Below are 19,833 nucleotides of genomic sequence, written 5' to 3' on the forward strand. Positions count from 1 at the left end.
AAAAAAAAGAATTCTTGTCCTGTTTATTGAATAATAACATTTGCAGACTGTTGAAAAGAAAGATGAGAAAGAAATGACATTTGAAACCATGGAATCATCCTAATTAACATTAATTTTATGTATTATCTTATTTGATTTAATTTTAATCGATGAATTCTAAAATGCATAAAGCATTGTTTTATAACCATGAGTTTTGAAATATAAAGGAATTTTATGTTTGGTTGCTTTCTGTATTTTTTGGAGAAAAAAAAAATAGGAATTAGTATAAATTAGTTATTTTCTGAAAAGTTTGAAGAATGAAAAAAGTACGGCTTAACGATTTAGAAAAACAAAAATGTCTAAATAAAAAAAAATTTTCAATGAAATACTAAGACTAAATAAATTTTACTTCTAGAACTTCTCATAATGAATGAATTCTTATGTCTTACTAGCGCATTTGGCGACCAGCTGGTTTGGTGGTATGGTATGGCTGGATAATATGATTGCTATAAATTAAATATTTTGTGAAACTATGTCTTAATGATTTCCTCAACAAAATAATTTTGCATTACTAAACATCTACGACATGAAATATGCACATGCTATTCTGAGGTCCATTTCTTGTTAGCTGTATATTTCTGCTCTTTATTAATTATTTCTTAAAACATCTAATTAAATGATCAAAATATATGTAAAATTTAATATTTTGTTCGATTTTAAATTTATTTCACCTTGGAACTTTCTGAAATAATTATTGTGAAAAAAGTATCTTATATGCCAGTTTAAAGTGTAAATATTTATCTTGTCAAAGACTTAGGTTTAAATATTATAGGACGCATAGTTGATGTTTAAATCGTCCTAGTTAGTGTAAGGTTTAAATTTGAAGAGTTCATTTTATTAAGAAAATCATTTCGTAATTCTGTACTGAAAAATGAGGAAATCCTTAGAAACTTTTTTCATTCCATTTACATCAATAGATCCTGGAAATATCTTTAAAAGAAGTTAATGCAGTATGCAATTTATTTAGAAAAATAATAAACAGTACTGAAAATACACTGAAGGATTGATGAATTTAAATATTTTTCTCTCGCTCAACTTCTGATGTTGCACAAGGACATTACACAGCCTTTAAAATACTTCCTTCCGAATCAGGGAAACAAAATAATAAATCGATTAGATGAAGGAATTATCTAATTTTGTCCGACCAAATCGATGATTATATTCTACGTAGGAAAAAAAGTTGGACAGTAGAATTTTCAGAAATTTTTTCTAAAAAACAAAATGTAGTAAATATTTTTCCCTAAACTGTTTTCCTTTTAAATAAATAATAATAAAAAAAAAACGGCATTTAATTCCAATTTAATCAAATCTTTCCAAATTTAATGTAGGCCTAAATAATTAACACTACCACCGATTTGATGATCTCATGCTGATAGAAGCTGGCTTTCAATTATTTTCTCGCCAAATAATGGCACTGATTGATTACACCCTTCGTGTATCTATTGAGACGACAAACTCTCTCCTTCAATGGAAAAAGGAGGGGTGGAATGTTTAGGACCCTGCTTCCTGCTTTAAATGGTGTGAAAAAAGGCTCCTTGTACACACCCTGATTTGAGAGAGTCGATAAGATGTTTCAAATTCAATTTGGAATTTCCAATTCATTTTCTGACCTATGATTTTTTTTAAAAAAACGGGGAAAAATATCGGAAATAGATCTGATTTTTAAAAAATACATCTTGCATAATAAATTTTTATTTTAATGAATTCCTATTAAGAGATCAGATAAATTAATTTTTTTTAAAAAAAATAAGTACTTTTTAAAAAAATATATATTTTAACTAGGGATTGCAATACCGGTATACCGGGATACCGAATACCGGTATTTTGAGCTATTTGTACGATTTTGTAATACCGGTATTCACAAGTTTAAATACCGGTTTTTCGGTATTTACTAGAAATTTTTAAAATTGTCTAGTGAACATTCAGGAATCGCCAACATAGCAAAATAGTATACGTTTTTGCTTTTATATCTCCCTAATGGACGAAATTAATGGCTTAATTAATTTCGTCCATTAGGGAGATAAACTTAAATCTAAATTAGCGAAACATGGATTATCCCTGAAAGAAAATATTGTATCCATAACGACTGATGGAGCAACAGCTATGAACAAAGTTAGAAAGTTGATTGGTGCAAATCAGCAATTGTGTTGTGCTGATGGAATTCAATTAGGAATAATAGATATAAAAAAATAAAGAACAGAAGAATCCAAATACTGTGGATATAGAAACTTCGAATTCCAACTTTGAAGAGAGTAAGAGTGAGAGTGAGTGATATTGACAATGAAAATAATGACAATCTCATTGCTGAGGAAGATATTTCTAATGATGATGAAATATTAACCAATCACGAATTGCTTCCTATAATTTATAAGGTTCAAAAAATTGTTAAGATATTTAAACGTTCCCCTATAAAAAATGACATATTATTAAAATATATACTAACTGAAAATAAAACAGAATATATGTTAATATTAGATTCTAAAACACGTTGAAACAGTTTACTCCTAATGATGGAACGATTTTTGAAACTGAGAAATCCAATTCAAAAAGCAATAATCGACTTCAACTCGTAAATTAATTTTTCAGATAGTGAATTCGACTCAATATCCAGAACTGCATCAGCTCTTCTTCCAATAAAACTGACTGTTGAGGAATTATGTCAGAGAGATTCTAATTTATTAACAGCTAATACAACAATAAATTTCATGTTGCAGTCACTGAAAGAACAGCACACATCACTATCTGAAGAATTATATATTACATTGAAAAATCGCACAGAAGAAAGGCATACCGAAATAGAAAATGTCTTATGGTATTTACATAATTATAATGATTTTAAAAATGAAAATGAAAAAGAAGAAAAGAAAATAACCAATTCAAATCTGATTAAGTTTAGAGTACATTTTCTTAAATGTTTTTATCCACAAACCTATACACATTCAGAAGAATACGGTTCACTTATCGAAGATTATGATGACATCAATGTCGATAGTGAAAATGAATTGTCTCTTGAACAAAAATTAGAATTAGCGATAGATAAAAAAAAATTCAAAAAAACCAAACTACAATACAGAAATCAGCTATATCAAAAACCACCCGACGAGAAATTGATTTATTTAAAGATGAGGGATTTAGAGGTAAATACTTGGAAAAAGTATATCGCTCATTCCTAACAGTACCACCAACTAGCGTAGATGCCTAAAGAGCGTTTTCGACAGCTGGTCATTTTTGCACAAAATTACTTTTCAGGCTTAATGATAGTACAATTGATGCATTATGTTTTTTATTATCAAATTTCAAAAAATTTTAATACTACCACAGACTGAATAGTGATATTTACATTTTTTTTTATGATTTAAATAAATAAGGTGTTCCTTTACTTTTTTGCGACTCTTTATATACTGTTATATTTTATAAGTTACAAATTATTTTTTGTAACATTTACACTCTCTAATGAAACTGGCAAATAAAACAAAGAAACAACTGTGTTTTCTTTATTTTTCTAAAATTTCTAATACCGGTATTAAAACCGGTATTCCGGTATTAAGATCTGAAAAATACCGAATACCGGTATTGAAATTTTGGTCCGGTATTGCAATCCCTAATTTTAACTGGTTAATTTTTATTTATTACTTAGGATAAATTTTACTTAAGTGTTCACTATTTTTTACTGCAAAAGCTGTTTAGAGAATTAAAATTTTTCTGAGTGTTAATTCAATATCTTACTATCTAGGTAGGCCGCGGTGGCCTGGTGGTAAGGTCTCGGCTTCGGAACCGAAGTGTTTCAGAGTGTCCCGATTCCACCGAAGAATCGTCGTGTAAGGGGTCTGTTGCACGTTAATTTCGTCATGACCAAACGTCCTCCCGCTGGTGTGGCGTGGCGTGGTGTGGAGAGGGGGGTGCTAGCTCAGGTGTCGTCCTCGTCATCTGACCGAGATTCAAAATTACGAGGTCCGTCCCAAAATAGCCCTAGTGTTGCTTTAAACGGGACGTTAATATAACTAAACTAAACTAAAACTAAACTAAGCTTCTATCTAGGTAATTGTTAAGGAATTCCTCTGTTCATATATAAATTATAAACGAAACTACCTGAGAGTGAAATAACCAGCAACTCCTTCCTCCTTTTTTTTTCATGAAATATTAGCTATCTTTATCTATTTACTGTTTCACAAAAGTTAATGGTTGTTAAAAATTTCATTTAAGACTTTTGTTATATGTAACGATCTCTTAATGGTTTTCTCAGGAATATCTTCAAGCATTGATACATATTTAACATACTATTTTAGAAGCCTTACGTCAGTCAGCTCATTACCTTATGTATTTTCTTAATTTTCTACCTATGAATTTATACATCCAATTATATAACAAGAAAAGACAGCAGTCACCATTGCTTGATTCTGAAGTTAAAACCTTAATTAGAGGAAAACAAGATTTTATTAAAACTATGTTTCATACTGAAAACTACTGAATATGGAAAAATAAGTCATATTCTCCTATCTTGTTCAAAAACAATGGGAAAAAGCCAGGATGAAATATTAGTAACAACAATGAAAACGATTTGAATTTCACTTTAACAATGATATTTATTGCTGCAAAATACACTTTAAGATATTTTTCTTAATTGGTTTAGAATAGAAAATATTATATAGCAAAAAAATTCATATAATTAAAAAGATAATGTTTTGGATTTTAAAATGATGAAATTTTTTTTTTATCAAAATAGTTTCAGGAGTTATAGCGGAAAAATACTAAAATTTCGCTTGTTTTTAATAAATTAAATTTTAATCAAAATATAAAAAAATCGCATTGAAGTGCGCATTCCTCCCCCTCAAAACTACATACGTGCCGAGTTAAATAGCTCTAGATCAAACGATCTGGCCTATAGACCGCCAAAGGACACAAAAATCACATTTATTATTAGTAAGTACAGAGATAGCAGATCTCAGAATTTTTGTAAAATGCTATAACACCTAAATGCGGACCTTCAAATTCTTCAAGCGTTATTTATGAGAAGTGTTGTGAAAATCACACTCAAAGAATTATTACTTATTTTAATCTTACTATTATATTTATAGTTTTTTAATTTATTATTATTATTTTTAAATTACTCTCTGTAAAGAGTTCAGTAAATCTTATAAATTTTAAAGTAGGTAAAAGAAAATATTCCAATTTCCCCAATTATTATGAATATCATTAATAAATAATTTTCATAAAATTTCGAGTAACATATTTTTTTTTTTTTTTTTTTTTTTTTTTTAGAATTTAGACTAGATTTTGAAAATTACGAACTGTGAAGTACACAGTTTGTTAACTCAGATAAATTTACTTACGAATGAAATTATTTAATTTTGACTACAACTTTTTATCGTAGTTTTTGAATAAAACGTAATCTTCTATTTAGACTTATTGTCGATTTCGCTTAAATCAGTTGTATCACTACTAGGAATGCTTTTCAAGAAACAAGCAGCTGTCAATGGCCTTAGACCTTCTGAATTATCTTCAATACATGTGGAATGGCCTGGATATTTATTGTAGCGTCACAGTCACATATAAGAGTTTCCAATTCTTCATAATCAATACTCTTTTGGCCCAAAATTCCCCTTAGCATTTCTTTTAGCATGCGGATCATCCGTTCCCACCATCCACCCCACCATGCAGCAGTTGGAGGGTTGAAATTCCATTTAATTTACTTGATAGTGGAAAACGACATGATCTTCTCACAATCTTTATTTTTCAAAGCATTACTTGAACCAACGAAGTTGGTGCCGTTATCAGTGTAGATCATGTTAACTCGACCTCTCCTAGCCAAAAATCTTCTTAAAGCCATTATAAAGGCTTCCGTGGACAAGGAATTGACTAACTCAAGATGAACAGCCCTATAAATAGAACATGTAAAAAGGACAATCCATGTCTTTTCTCCAGAACTCAAAAACAATGGGCCTGTCAAATCAATCCCTGTGACTTCAAATGCTGCAGCAACTTTTATTCTATCTTTAGTAAGAGGTGCTAAAGGTGGCTCCGTAGGTTTGGCTTTAAAGCTTTTGCAAGTAATACAATGAGAGCTTACTCGTTTTGCTATTTTATTGACAGAAATAATCCAGTAATTTTCCCTCAAATTGGAAATGAGAGTTCGAAGACCGGCATGTTGCAACTCACAATGTTTCAGATGTATCAATCGACGAATTATTTCATGGTTACCCGGCAACAATATTGGGCACTTAAAATTCTCTTCTTCATGTCCCAGTATGAGCTTAGTTCTAACTTTAAGAATGTTGGAATCGTCTTTGAAAGTTTGCATATTTTTCAATGCTTTCATCTTGCGTCCTGCAAAACTTTCCTTTTGAATTGGCTTTAGCAAATAGTTTTCAGATGATTGGACTTCTTCATAGGTTAGTTCGGTTTCCTTACATTTTTCTTTAAGACGACAGTTTTTAATAAAACGTAGTATCCAAGCCAGCATTCCAAAAACTATCCGTTTAATCCAAGTTAAGACAACAGTCCAGTCAGTCCAAAAGTATACTTCATTAAATTTTACCTCAAGTCCATCTGGCACCTGGCAATATAATCGGGATAATACAAGAGCTCCCAACAGTTCTAATTGAGGAATTGTAATTTCCTTTGTTGGTGACACTCGATTTACTTGCTACTAATTGAACTCAAACTTTTCCGTTATATTCAGCACGTTTAAAAATACATGAGGCATAACAGACTTCACTGGCGTCACTGAAACAGTGAAGACTTATCTGACAATCTTTAAAAGGATTTGAAATTAGTCTTCTTGGAATTTTGCAATCTTTTAGCAGATTTACATATTTGTACCAGGCTAAAAGTTCGTTACATATATCTGGTGGAAGCGCATCATCCCAATTAAATTTTCTTTTCCATGTTTTTTGTAGAATGATCTTTGGAATTAGAGTAGTTGGACTCTTAAATCCTATTGGGTCGTAAATTCGTTGAGCAATAGATAATAATGTTCGTTTGGTTATATTTTCTTCTGAAATTTTAATAGCACTGTTACAAGAAAGTTCATCATTTTCAGTATCCCAGGAAAGTCCTAGTATTGGAATATATCTCTTTTGTGTTTCTTCTACAATTTTTTCAGAAGTAACCCAACCTCGTAAATCAAATTTGGCTGCAGACATCAATTCTTTAGCTTCAGAAATAAATTTGACTGCCTCTTCTCCAGTTTCTAATCTAGTTATGCAATTATCTACATAAAAAGATTTTTGAAGTTGACGAGCTGTTTCCTTCCTAACATCTGGAAAATTCTCTAGATGATGAGCTGTCGTTGCCTCAAGTAAAAATGAGCTAGGAGAAGCATCAAATACCAGTCGGCAATGTCTCAGGATGATCAATTCTTCTCGTCTTGAAAAATCTTTCCACTATAAAAATTTAAAATAATCTCTATCCTTTGGATTCAGGCTGAATTGTGAGAAGGCCTTTTTAATATCTGATGTTATTCCAATAGTATTTTTACGAAATTGCCTTAAAAATTTTGGTACTAATTCTAATAAATTTGGACCCTTTTCTAAACAATTATTCAAGCAATTTCCTTTAGAGTCTTGTAGGGTTTGACGGATTTCAAACCCGGTTTTAAAAAACCGGTTTTTTAAAGTAAATTTGTCGCATTCGAAAACCGGTTTTTAAATTAAGAAAATCGGTTTTAAGAATTCATATTATTATGTAAAAATTAATTTTGAACTTATTTGATTTGCTATTCATTCTATGCAACGGGCAGCAAACACATTTTTTCAACGTTGCAAGTTGCGTTGGCCAGTGCTTGTGCACTGCACAATTGCGCCTCGAATTCGTCAATTTATGTTTTTCATGAACATCCCTTTTCACTTTTTTTTCTAGGTGAAACAAAAGTTTGATAAAGTTCATCTCTTGCTTCTCGTCGGATATTTTGTCTATCGGTATGAAGTCGGTGCTAATAACGAACCAGCAATTTGACTGGTTCGTTTCGAAGAACGTGTGAAAGGAATAAATAATTCCCGTTTTCTGCTTCTTGATCACATATCTTCTTGATCACACATGATAATGATATCATATAAAATTTTCTTCGTACTACTCCTGAAAGCTTTTTTACAACACTTGAACTAGCCATATCAATACGAAATATTCAGTTAAAATAAAATGCTGTCAGAAATGACATAACACTCACATACACGTGAAAAAAAATAGAACTAAAAAGTATCTAATGCGAGAAATCCAAGGTCAAATGTGCTCATCGTTCCGCGTCTCACCCCTTAATGAAATGGAATTGGGGAAATGTGGTCTCAGAATCCGATCCATCTCGAGTCACGACAGGTTTGCTTACTATTGTGAAGGTGAAAACTGGGAAAAAAAAATATAAAGTTGTTATATTTGGTAAAAATAACGTAAGTATTAAGTATGTTTAATTTTTATGTTTATATTTTCTATTTTACGTTTTAAAATTTAAATTTTATTATATAAATTACTTCTATCAAAAATTAGTGTAAAATAAAAAGTTTTGGCTTCTGTTCAATGGAATTTTAAATAAAATACAGGGTGTTAAAATATTCCATATTTTCTTTCGCAACTTTTTAACATAAATTATGTCTTTAGCAAGTATCGGAATTAGATTAAGAAGTGTTTTTTTTTTTCAAAATTCCTTGAAAATGTGTAGATTAGATTATTTTAAATTGGATTAATATACTTAAAATAATAAAATTGTAAAATAAACGTCAAAAATATGTATTCAATAACTTTAATTTCATTTTTAGATAAAAATGAGTAAGTCGGAAGTTTGGGATAGTTTCAAAAAGTTCGGAATAGACAAGGCAATCTGAAATCATTGTAATAAAACGTTGAGCTGCAAAGGATCACCTACGAGCAATCTACATAATAATTTGAAAGCAGTTCATAAAATAACTGTCAGAAATAATGTAATTGTTTAGTTTCTTGAAGACCCTGAAGAAAAACTTACAAATCCAAAGACACTGAAAGCTGAATTTTCATTATTTGAACAAACGAATAAAAGAACAAAAAACTTAGATTTGTAATTTGATACCAAACTCAGTAACGAGTGAGCGAGTATTTTCAATTTCAGGCAATATTGTGTCTAAAATAAGAACGAGACTCAGCCACCGTTCAGTGGATATTTTATGTTTTTTAAAATCCTATTTTCTTAGGAGAAATTAAAATTTGTGAAAATAATATAAATATTATTTGATTTTTTTTTTTTGAGTTTTTGTTATTTTGTGTAAGTAATATGTATATGTAATCTTTAATTTTGTTTTTGATATTTTGCTTTGATATTGATTTCGTTTTTTGTTATTTTATATAAATTAAAATAAAATAAAATAGAATAGAATAGGGAAAAATATTTTATGTTTCCCTATTGATTTTTTTTTTGACAAAAATTCGAAAACCGGCTAAAACCGGTTTTTTTTGGAAATATCGAATTCGAAAACCGGTTTTTCAAAAAGTCGGTTTTTGTATAAACCCTGGTCTTTTGTTTAAGCATCGAAAACTGGACAAATCTTTGTAGTTGTATCTCCAGTCTATATTACAGGATGAGGAGGTAAATAGTGTCCTTTATTCTTATCTTCATCTACAATTTCGATAATTCCCTTTCGAATCCAATCATTAAACACATCATCATATTCGCTTAAATGTCCTGATCGAATAAGATTTTTTGTAACTGACTTAGTGGCTATTTTTTTGTTGCTTTCTAACTCTGGATATCCACGTTTCCACGGCAAACATACTTCATATCTCTTGTCTTCATTTCTCTTAATAGTTTTTCGGAAAAATTCAACTATTTCTTCATCGGCTACCTGCCTTGATTTAATTTCTACAGGATCTCGTATACCGATCGCCTCTAGGCTCCATAATTCCGTCAAATCTAAATTGGTAGCATAAATAATATTCTCCAAAGATTTTGACTGTTTCGTTTGTTTACCTTGAAGTGTCCATCCGAGTTTTGTTTTTATGCCTACTAAATTTTTATCAATGTGTTCAATTGATCCCGTCAGCAATACACCAAAGTAATCTGCTCCTATGGAGTCAATTCACGGTCACGTATCAGGTACCAAACAAGTCGCTTCTGTTCAATTTTCAACCGTTCTGCGCATGTCGGGATGTCTGCCGATAACGTTCATGAAACCATTGTTTAGTATATGCTACGCTAGCCGATCAATTATTAAAAACTTCTGAATTAAAAAAAAAAATAAAAGATATTATTTTGAAATATTTTCTCCAAATTTTTGTAGTTATATAATTTTATTTATTATATTAAAATTTTAATTAGTATTTTCAATGGAATTATTGTTTTTGCATAACTAATTAACATCGCTTTTTAATTCTTTGGTGGTGCTTCATTCTTTACTTTCCCATATCCTCCCCTTTTTTTATCCAAAGGATACATTTTGACAAATGACTATGGCAGTGTTTTTGAAAAATTACATATGTTCTTTTCTATATATTATCTAAATATTATTGAATGTTGAATCTTAGGAATATAGTTCTTTTTAAAAATAATTATTACTCTTAGATAAGTTAATATTTTAAATAAACTTACTAATAAAATTATTACATTTTTTTCTTATGTAATGATTTTTATTAATATTGAGATTTTGATGCTTTCAGTTTGCTCAGAGGAAAGAACATGAAACTCAAATTTGTATATATTAAATAAATTATGTTTACAATTTCAAATTATGAAATATAAAAAGTATAGATACATTTTTTTTAAATCTATGCAACTTATGAATCAGTTATTTCATTTTAATTTGTAAAAATCATTAAAGGAAAACAAACAAAATCACACTTTTATAATTTTTATTTACACATTACAAAAAAAAAATGATCAAATGGATGTTTCAATGTACTCACTAATTCAAAAAACTAAAAAATTATTTACTATTTATCAACATTTATTTTTGTAGACACTTAGACAGAATATAAACACAGTATGACAAGAATGTTAATGTAAATGATGAAATCAATTTTATTCAACAGAAACATCCTAGATACTAAACAACTGTTTTTTTTAATCACCAATAAAAACATAATGTTGAACAATATACTTTTAAAGCAGAACATTTATGAATTTTTTTTTTAAAATGCTAAAGTTACATTGATAAAAATCACATTGAATGAGTATCATAAAATAAAACAAAAACATACAATACAGTAAATTTAATAAACAAGAATAAGATCATTATAGAGAGAGAGAGAGAGAAGTTAAATAGGATATAAAGAGGAGTTGGAAGAAACACTTTTATGCTTTTACGGAATTTTATAATTCAAAATTCATGTGTTAAAGAAATATTGAAGAAATAAAGAGAAAAAAAAAGAGTGAAACATGCATGTAGCAATGAAGTTGCGAATAAAAATTATATAATAAATGCTAATATGGAAATTGATTTTCAATGAAAAGACCTCTTTTTCTTAAAATAGAAATCACTGAGGTGCACAATGGTATAACATGATATTATGATAACAGTCAATTTCAGTTTAAATACAATAAACTATTGACATTTCATTTTTAACAATAGAAAAGTTGTTTGATATAAATTCGATTTGAATACATCACAAATCTGCAAATGTAATTAGAAAACTAGTAATAATGCTTTCTAGAGCCATCCATTTTGCTCTTTTGTTATTAGACATGATTACCCAGCAATAACTGAATAACATGAATTACTAAAGGATAAAGAAAACTTTAAGGTTCGTAATAAAAAAAGTAAAACATCATAATGCATTTTATTATAATGCCAAAAACTAAAAATCAAATTCAAAAATTATTTGACATTAATTAATGGTTTTTGAAAGTTACACAACATGCAAGTAATAAAAAATTCAGAAGTGACATTGTATCAACATGTATAATGGGAGAGCCCCTGGAAAATATTTGTACATTTTAATTCTTGAAATAGCTCTTTCTACTGTAACTCTTGCATTAGATATCCTGCAGTTATCGATTCTTTCAGTAATATTAAACTGAATGCAGTCCTTTAAAAATTTAGGACATTTCAATTTATATCCTATTTTTTGTAGTTCTTATTCAATTTGGAAGCCTTTATCTGCAATTACAACATCATTCGTTTCTAATACATCCATCAGATTGCTTTTAACAAAGAGCTCCTTGTCAGATATGCTACTACAGTATAATGGTGAAATGAAGCTGATGGCTCCTGAAGGCATTACGACTATCATATCTTTTAAAGTATTTGTTTTCTTATAAAAATTTAAAGTCATTTGCTGTTTTACTGGATTACTAGGTTTCTATATCGGAAATTCAGTGCAATCAATAATGACTCTGGAGTCTTTATTTTCAGAACCAAACTGTTTTGTCATGGTTTAAATAACTAATAACTTTGGAGGAAATATAAGTAACAATTTCAACTTTTCATTAAAAAAAAAACTGGTGTTACAAAATTAAGATACCTTGAAACTGTAGAATCTGAAATTTCAAACAAAACATATAAAAATTCATTTGAAATTCCTTTCTTTAATTTTACAAAGAACATAACATATGAATCAAATGGATGCTTCAACAAATTTAGTTTTTGAAGATCTACTTCAGAATTCAAAAAAAGAACATATATAGAGAAAAACCTTTCTTTAGAGAATTCTGTCAATACCCTCATTTTCATATCATCAGCAATATTTTCTGGAATGAATCTCTTTCTTCCTTAAGTTCTTGTAGTTCATTTTGCAAATTGCTGATCCTGTTGATTATTTCAGAAAAAATAATAGTCTGGGAAGAAGCAGAGTACATTCCACTGAAATCAGAATTCATATAGTTTTGCTTAGTAATCAATTCTCCTGCATTTATATGCTTAACTAAATGACATGTGTTTTCAAATATATATATATATATATATATATATATATATATATATATATATATATATATATATATATATATATATATATATATATATATATATATATATATATATATGTAGTGACGAGCGCCTGTTGGCGAGCGCCATCTGCTGGTTGTTAGACGGAGTTGACGCTGGTTAGACGAAGAGCAGATCAGACGGATCTGGACGAGAGTAAAGACGTGTCAGATCAGACGGATCTGGACGAGAGTGAAGACGTGTCAGATCAGACAGATCTGGACGAGAGTAAAGACGAGACGCGACGTATTCGACGAAATCTACTGAATGTTCAATTCTTTTATGTTAATGTATATATATCCTAAATGTCCTAAATGTAATTAAATGTGCGTTCTAAAATAGTAGTGATTTCTGAGTCCTACAAATATGGGGGTTCGGCCGGGATATTAATGAAGACCGGCACATAGACGAAAGAAGAGCCAAACAGGAGTGAAATTTGACGTGCTACAATAAACCTTTTGGATATCAACTACTTGTGGATTGACGCAGTGTGGATCGACGTTGAAGAAATTGTGAGTACAATTTTGATTTATTCTCAAGTATGGCATTTCTTACACGAGCACGAAAGAGCGACTTACTAACTTTAGTAGACGAATTAGAACTAACGGCACCACAGGATGCCAAAGTGCGACAGTTAGTTACAATGATAACAGAGTCGAAAGACTATGACGAAGAGTTCGTAAAAAACTTACTTTTAACTATCACTCAGGAGCGCGAAAGGTTAGATGCTGAAAAAGCCGAAGCCGAAAAGATAGAGCGTGAATATACTTTAAAAAAGTTAGAACTTGAGTTAAAAAGTAGAGAAAATACTTTAACTGCATCAGATATGCCTAAGACTGATATATTAAAATTGCTAAAGAATTATGATAATAGCGGAGACATAAGTGTTTACCTTTCGTTATTTGAGAAACAAATAAGTAGGGCTAACATTGCAAAAGAAAACTGGATTTCTTATTTACTCGGGTTATTACCATTGGACATAGTCAATTTAATTGCTCGCGAACCTGATCCATCAGCTAATGACTATGATTACATTAAAAAACTGTTGCTTAAAAGATTTAAATTAACTTCCGAACAACTCAGGCAGAAATTCTTTACTCACAAACGAGATTCTTCTTCATCATGGCGGGATTTCGGTTTTGAACTGAATAACTTTTTTGAGGAATGGATAAATGGTTTAGAAATAACCGATTTTGAAGATTTAAAGCAGCTAATGGTCGTTGACCAGTTAAAGAGTAAAATAGCAAATGACGTACGCGATCATTTTCTCGACGATTTGCCCAAAATAAAGAAAGTAGAAGATTTGGTTAATAAACTGGACGAATATGAAGCTGCACGAAGTCACCTTAAAAAGGAAACAAACAGAAATTGGCGTGTTTCCGAAAACAGAAGTAAATTTGATATCGCGAAAGAAGCTAAAAATTCACCATTGCCGTTCGTTCGTGCTCAAAAGAATTATGCTGATGATAATTACTATAACAAGAGTAATAATAAATGTTTTAATTGCAATGAGACTGGCCATAAATCAACTAATTGCAAGTTTAAAAACAAAGGATTGAAATGTTTCCAATGTGGTAACTTTGGCCACAAAGCCAGTAACTGCCCTCAAAGAGATTTTAAAGTGTCTCTCTCTAATAAAGTATATACTCGTAACTCTCCAAAAACTGTAAATAAGCTTAGTTAAAATGTTGAAATAAATGGTGTAAATTGTGATGCATTAATTGATACTGGAAGTGATATTACTATGATTAATTATGATTTTTATTTGAAAATTGGTAAACCTAATTTAATGACTGATAATGTGAAATTAGCTGGTATAAGTGGAGATAGCATTACTCCTCTAGGTTTTTTTTATTGTGATATATTAATTGATGAATATGTAATATCAACTAATGTGTATGTGTTAGAAATAATGCCGAACGAAATAATCATTGGCATGGACGTATTAAATAATCTAAGCTTTTCATTCCAAGAAAATAAAATTATCATTCATGAAAAAAGAGCCCAAATAAATTACACCCGGCTGGTGAGAAACGAGGTCAAGGTCGTATCACTACGTTCCTCGGAGCTGAAAAGAGACAGTCAGGCACCTATTTTTGCTGAGACTTGCAATAAAATAAATACACATCCTCTCCCATACTTCATTCATTTAGCGAATTCGATAAACTATGATGAAATCGACATGAGTCATGTAAAAAAACCGTTGAGACAGGAAATAAATCGTCTATTAAATAAGTATTCGCCAAACAAAACAAAAAGTACGGATTTGCAAATGAAAATAATATTGAGCGATGATATTCCGATTAGTCCTAACCCTCGAAGGCTGCCTTTTAAAGAACAAAAATTCGTTGAAACTCAGATTGATAAATGGTTACAGGAAGGGATAATAAAACCCAGTAGTTCAAATTTTTCTTCACCTGTGGTTTTGTGTAAGAAGAAGGATGACAGTTATAGGTTATGCATTGATTATCATAAGCTAAATAAAAAGATGATTAAAGATCGGTACCCTTTACCCCTCATAGAAGATTTGCTCGACAAACTTGAGCAATCAAAAATATTTACTACTTTGGACTTGAAAAACGGATTTTTTCATGTAGACGTAGAGAAAGATAGCACAAAATTTACGTCTTTTGTAACACATCATGGCCAGTGGGAATTTCTTAAAGTACCATTTGGACTTTCCAATAGTCCGAGTGTATTTCAGCGTTATATTAATGTGATATTCAGGAATTTGATGCTATATGGAACTGTACTGATTTATATGGATGACATTATTATTCCATCCAAAACCGAGGAAGAAGGGCTAGAAAAATTACAACGTGTTCTAAAGGTTGCATCAGAGTACGGTTTGGAGTTTAATTTTAAGAAGTGTCAGTTTTTAAAATCACAAATAGAATTTTTAGGCTATAGAATCCAAAACGGAACTATACAGCCCTCTGTATCTAAAACGGTAGCTGTACAAAAATTTCCACAACCACAAACTGTTAAACAAGTACAAAGCTTTTTAGGCCTTACTAGCTATTTTCGGAAATTCATACCCCACTATTCAAAAATCGCAAAACCGCTTAGTGATCTACTAAGAAAAGACATTGCATTTAAGTTTGAATCTGAACAAAAGGAAGCTTTTCAAAAACTCAAAGATATTTTAACTCAGGAGCCAATTTTGCATCTCTATCAACAGGGATCAGTTTTAGAACTCCATACAGATGCTAGCAGTCAGGGATTCGGAGCAGTGCTGCTGCAACAGGGAACCGACAATAAGTTTTATCCTATTCATTATTTTAGTCGAAAAACATCCCCACAACAAGAAAAATATAGTAGCTATGAATTAGAAGTTTTGGCTGTAATCGAAGCGTTAAAAAAATTTAGACATTATTTACTGGGTTCTAAGACTGATTGTTTCGCTTTTCAACAAACTATGAGTAAAAGAGATCTTACACCAAAAGTTGCAAGATGGGCTTTACAGTTAGAGGAATTTGATTACCAAATTGTTCACAGATCAGGAAAACAAATGGCACACGTAGATTCTCTTAGTCGAAACGCAGTACTTGTTGTTACTCGTTCATACAGTGAAGTGACCACTAAAATAGCCAATGCTCAAAATCAGGACGAATTCCTTAAGAAATTAAAAGCTTTGATAGATAAGCAAGAAGACGGTGAACACATTGTGAGAAATGGAGTTTTATACAAATACGATAATGGTAGAGAATTGCTCATAGTCCCAGAAGCATTACAAAGAGAAATTATTCGAGAAATTCACAATAAAGGACATTACGCTGTGGCTAAGACGGAAGAAATTTTAAAACAGGAATTTTACATACCAAAGTTGAGGTCAAAAATAGAAAGTGTGATTGCCAATTGCGTGGAGTGTATTCTTTGTAATAAGAAACGTGGGAAAGGTGAAGGTTTCCTTAACCCCATCCCAAAAGAAAATTTGCCTTTAAGTACATATCACATAGATTTCATTGGCCCTATGCCTTCTACAAATAAGAACTATCAGCATATTTTTTCAATAGTCGACGCTTTTACAAAATTTGTCTGGTTGTACCCGGTTAAATCAACATCTACTCAAGATGTAATAACTAAACTTAAGCTTCAACAATCTACTTTTGGAAATCCGACGAGAATAATAACAGACAGAGGTTCAGCTTTTACCTCAAAAGAATTTGAAACATACTGTCAAGATGAAAATATTGAACATTTCAAAATTAGCACTGGAATTCCTCGCGGAAATGGGCAAATTGAAATAATGCATAAAATTTTAATACCCATTCTATCAAAACTCTCAATAACAGACCCTACCAAATGGTATAAACATGTTGCATCAGTGCAAAAAATAATCAATAGTACTGTTTCGAGGAGTACAAAGTTTACCCCGTTTGAGCTTTTAACTGGTGTAAAATTAAAAGATACAACTGATTTACATTTAAAGGAAATATTGGAAGAAGAATACACAAAAGCAATGATGGAAGATCGAAATAATATGAGAGAAGAAGCAAGGGAAAACATTTTGAAGATGCAAGAAGAGAATCGGAAAAGTTTCAACAAACGAAGAAAAGTGGCGCGCATCTACAAACTTGGTGAATTAGTGGCCATACAACGGACGCAGTTTGGAACTGGACTCAAACTAAGACCAAAGTTTCATGGACCGTATCGGATTGTCAAGGTTAAACCTAAGGATCGGTATGACGTTGAAAAAGTTGGATGTCATGACGGACCAAATACAACTTCCACAGCAGCCGATTTCATGAAAGCATGGTCTTCAGACTAAAAGAAAAAAAAATGTTTATTGTTTTATCCAGATACTGTTTTCTTTTTTTTATTCTTTCAGATTTTTCTACTTTAACTTTCGAGGACGAAAGAGACGTCAGGATCGCCGAATGTAGTGACGAGCGCCTGTTGGCGAGCGCCATCTGCTGGTTGTTAGACGGAGTTGACGCTGGTTAGACGAAGAGCAGATCAGACGGATCTGGACGAGAGTAAAGACGTGTCAGATCAGACGGATCTGGACGAGAGTAAAGACGTGTCAGATCAGACGGATCTGGACGAGAGTGAAGACGTGTCAGATCAGACAGATCTGGACGAGAGTAAAGACGAGACGCGACGTATTCGACGAAATCTACTGAATGTTCAATTCTTTTATGTTAATGTATATATATCCTAAATGTCCTAAATGTAATTAAATGTGCGTTCTAAAATAGTAGTGATTTCTGAGTCCTACATATATATATATATATATATATATATATATTTGAAACATTTATCATGACAGTCACTCTTGTGTTTCGCATTAAAGCATCCATGAGCACACCAGTATTTCGTCTTTTAACACATAATAAGAGGAAAGAAAATGACTCAAAAATTATAACTTCAAATGTAAACAAAAAATCCGCTTCATACTTGGCGGAGAATGTTAATGGCAGACTAGTCGACGAAAGCGGTGTGGATGAAACTTAAATGCCATGCGCAAAAGTTCATGACATGTGACTTTTACGTCACATGAATTGACCCCATTAATAAATCTATTTTAGGAGTGTCTTCCCCTGTATCACTTAATTCTATATTTTTTCTCTTCAAAATGGGGAAAATTTTAGGATTACTTACACGAGGAATAGCACCACATATTTTCTTTTCATATAAGACGGAAATGTTGTGCCTGAAATTTGAACACATGCTTTGCAATGTCATCTTATACACATTATGGGACTTTTGTTTAGTTTCACTGCCCCCAAAAGTCCATGACTTAACGTTTCTTGATCTACTGGTTCCAATCCTAGTTTATCCACAATATCCTTTTTTATGAAAGATCTTTGAGCACCGGTATCGAATAATCCTCGGATAATTAAAGGTCTGTCTTCATTTCTGATTTTCACCAATACCGTTAACAATAATGTAGATGAATTCCTTGGTGACAAGAGAATCTTGGCACCTAATTCAGGTGTTGGAATTTGTTTTGTTTGATTTATATTTGGACACATAATACTATGATGTTTTTTTCTTCAATATGATGCACTTTAAGTAGGCCCTGCAAATCTTTGAATTATGACCTGGTTTCAAACAAATAAGGCACGCTCCTTTCTTCTTTAATGTTTCTTTTTTCTCTTCCAGTGACATATCAGGAGCTTTAAAGCATTCTGTTGTATTATGAAATGTCTTATTACAAAATATGCATTGTTTGTCATTTTTTTCAGCTCTTTTCTTTTCACTAGATACAATGCAAGCTGCCGCAGGAAATTTATGCTTCGATTTAATTCTTTGAAACTCTTGATCCTTCGCAAAACCGGATCGAGAAAGTTGTAATCTCTCATCACTCTCGACTTCCAATCGAAGAAATTCTAACAAGTTTCCCAAAATATTCGGCTTGACTTTATTTTCAACTCTGCTAAGCGTTCGTTACCGCTCTTTTCCTCCTTCTGTCAGCTCTTCCAGGAGAGAGAAGAGCTGACTTTACTAATGGATACAGCATTGCTTCGTACTTTTCAGATGTCACTCCTAATGTCTTTAATGCTCTTAACTGGGTTTCTAATTTATCATAAAGAGCACTTAAAGTGAAATTTTCTCCATTCTTTGTTTGCATTAAAAAACAAGATTCAAAAGTTCACGAACATAAATTTGGATCAACTACTCATCTTTAGCAAAAACGCGATTTCAATTGTTCAATAGCTTTATTATAATTCGCGCCCGACGGCGGAAAACTTTCGACTAAATTTCTTGCCGATGACCCAATTTCCGTCGCCTGCAAAAGAAAATGAAATTTATCATCCGAATCAATACTATCATCATCGTGAATTTTTTTGAATTGTCCCCAAAATCCGAGCCAGTTCTTTATATCGCCGTCAAAACGTTTTAATTCCAACTTGGGAAGGCGAAAAGTTCGTTTTGTTTCATTTAATACACCGGAAGTATCGCTATTTTC

At 31.2% G+C, this 19,833-nt stretch overlaps 1 protein-coding gene across 1 annotated transcript; it reads right to left on the reverse strand.

Moving 5' to 3' along the window:
- Positions 1-5,725: 5,725 nt before the first annotated feature.
- LOC129959411 (uncharacterized) lies at positions 5,726-6,355 on the reverse strand. Its single transcript, XM_056072232.1, has one exon. The coding sequence runs from the start codon at positions 6,353-6,355 to the stop codon at positions 5,726-5,728; it is 630 nt and encodes a 209-aa protein (XP_055928207.1).
- Positions 6,356-19,833: the final 13,478 nt, after the last annotated feature.

This window comes from Argiope bruennichi, chromosome X1, assembly GCF_947563725.1.
Source record: "Argiope bruennichi chromosome X1, qqArgBrue1.1, whole genome shotgun sequence".
Lineage (NCBI taxonomy): Eukaryota > Metazoa > Arthropoda > Arachnida > Araneae > Araneidae > Argiope > Argiope bruennichi.

Excerpts from the sequence above, each read along its gene's own strand:
- LOC129959411 (XM_056072232.1), bottom strand. The coding sequence starts at position 6,355 with ATGAAAGCATTGAAAAATATGCAAACTTTCAAAGACGATTCCAACATT.